The sequence below is a fragment of the Limulus polyphemus genome, unplaced genomic scaffold (genome assembly GCF_000517525.1).
Source record: "Limulus polyphemus unplaced genomic scaffold, Limulus_polyphemus-2.1.2 Scaffold5886, whole genome shotgun sequence".
Lineage (NCBI taxonomy): Eukaryota > Metazoa > Arthropoda > Merostomata > Xiphosura > Limulidae > Limulus > Limulus polyphemus.
The window spans coordinates 51,007-53,369 of NW_013671496.1; the positions used below are offsets into that span (position 1 = coordinate 51,007).

A 2,363-nucleotide genomic window follows, 5' to 3' on the forward strand; every position below is an offset into this window, starting at 1 on the left:
CGTTTCCGCTGCTAGCTGGGGGATCAACCAGTGATGGACTGACACCCCAGAATGGTTGGATGGTTGCGAGTTAGAGGCTGGTCTGCATCATGCTGTTGTGTCCTTGACAAGGCACTTTACTTCACATGTTCCAGTTTACTCAGCAGTCTGACGTGTATCAGCTGCTAGCTGGCGGATCAACCAGTGATGGACTGACATCGCAGAATGGACCACCATTTTCATCCACTTATGCCACCAGAGTTTGAAATCCTTTGAAAGGCGTGGCAAGAACTTAATTAATTGAGTCACACACACGTGTTTTGTATATTAAGCTTATGTTGGATTAGCCTATCATTAATAAACAGATTCCCAGCCGTAGAGAACTTTCAGTGACAGTAAATATTTAACCATTGGAAAAAAATAATTACAAGAGACAGTATTTGAATAATTAAATATAGAATTGGATTTTGAGTTAGGCTAGTGTACTTTTATATCACTGAGTTATTAATTTACAGGGAAATATGCATGTATGTGCATTTTATGTATATTCAAATGTCTAGTCACATCATTATGCCCATGGTTATCTAATATTCTCTTTTATGTATGAATCTTAAAACACCTGTTAATAGAGACTTGTGAGTAGTAATATTGAACTATTCACATTATTAAATAGTCCATATAACAAAGCTACATAGGAAGCGGTAGAGAGAGAGAGATTTAATTCCTAAAGCTTGTCAGTTATAAGCTTTTGGTGTATGTTACTTGATGATATGTGTTTTCAGTTTGTTTGAATTATTTTAAAATTTTTGTTGGAAAGATATGTGAAGGACCATTTGTAACTATTGTCACCTCATCTTTTGGGAAAATCCTAAATATTTTTGTATATTGTGTATTAATTATAGAAATGTGCTATACAAAGGTCTTATGGGTGGTTTGGGACAGCAAAGTTATGGGAATATCATAGTTGAAAACATAAAGTAAGTGATGTTAAGCCTTTTTAATATTTCTTTTACAGTTTTGTTCTTTCGTCCTTCGTTTCAGTGAGACAAATATGGCTTTCAAAAGACTTTTTGTGGTGATGTTTATGATGAAAGTACATGTGATTTTCTCCCACTGGAAACTTAGGTGCCAAAATTATGAACATCATACAAAAAAAAGTCTTTCTTAATTTGAATGGACAGGAAGAATGTTTCTCATTCCTTATTGTTCATTAGTTTGTTATTGATCCGTGTATTGAAAGATCATTTTGAATGTTTAACTTTTGTGATTAAAAGAACTTAATTATTCAAAATATTACCTCTTAAAAATTATATCTCTTTATTTTTAAGGTCCTATAGGTGTAGCTGCAGCAGCTGCTATAGCCTCAGGGAAAAAACGTCACCGATCACATTCATTCGAGATGAATCCTTCTCTGAGAAAGCGTCAACAAACAAGGCTCATTAGGTTGGTATGAAGAAAGTAAATAAACCGATTACCTGGGATAAGTTCAGTTGGTATTTTAAGAATGTGTATACTAAGATAGAAATTATTACTTCTTTTGGCAAAAGTAAAATAATTTGATGTTATTCAATAACGTAACACATACTGATTTTAGTAAAATGATATTCTTCTTTTAACATTTAAAAATTTGAAACATCTGGGTTCTACAGTTTTAATGTTTAAAAGAGTTACACCATTGTTGCACTTTTTGAATTATAACCGTGTTGATTCTACACAAAATCATTAATGTTCTTTTCAAATATATATTTTAGAACACAAAAATGATATCAAGGACTAAAATTGAATATTCCAAACTTACTGTAATCCAGCTGACTATCTAATGTAGCTTTAAATAGTTTTAAAAACATTCTGCTAGCTGCTTGGAGGTGAAAAACATGATTGCAAACAATGAAACAAAAGCTAAAGATATACTGGAGAGGGGATAAAATAAAGTTATCCTATAAGGAAACTTATCCTGAAAAACAACAACTGCTCTTTGTATTAAAAAATCCAACAGCAATGTCAGAATTACTGATATTTTCGAAAGGTAGAATTTTAATCTTGGTAAAGCAAGAAGATTAGTGACTCTAAATTTATAATTTGGTTTTTCAATTTCAAAAAAGTATGGGTTTCTAATTAGTTGGACACTCAGAAAATCATATAAGGGTACAGAGAAATCCTAAAATGGGCAACTTGGAACATGGTGACACAGAAAAGTAAAAATTGAGAATTTATTTTAATGTTTCCTTTGATCTTCAGAATTTAAAACTTAGATAACTTATGAACTACCTTATTGTCATTGATAATAAAGTTATTTAATTAAGTTTTGAATTTAACTCTATAAAAAAGGTTGTGACAATTTGGCCCTCCCATATTCATAGGGTTAAATAATATTTGACTGTTAT

The 2,363-nt window shown here is 31.6% G+C and overlaps 1 protein-coding gene across 1 annotated transcript in view; it reads left to right on the forward strand.

Moving 5' to 3' along the window:
• The window catches only part of LOC111089322 (nuclear respiratory factor 1-like), a 20,267-nt gene extending 18,835 nt beyond the window's left edge, over positions 1–1,432 (forward strand). Inside the window, exon 3 of the mRNA XM_022401604.1 lies at positions 1,308–1,432. Coding sequence (XP_022257312.1) covers positions 1,308–1,432 — 125 coding nt within the window. The remainder of the gene's footprint in view (positions 1–1,307) is intronic.
• Positions 1,433–2,363: the final 931 nt, after the last annotated feature.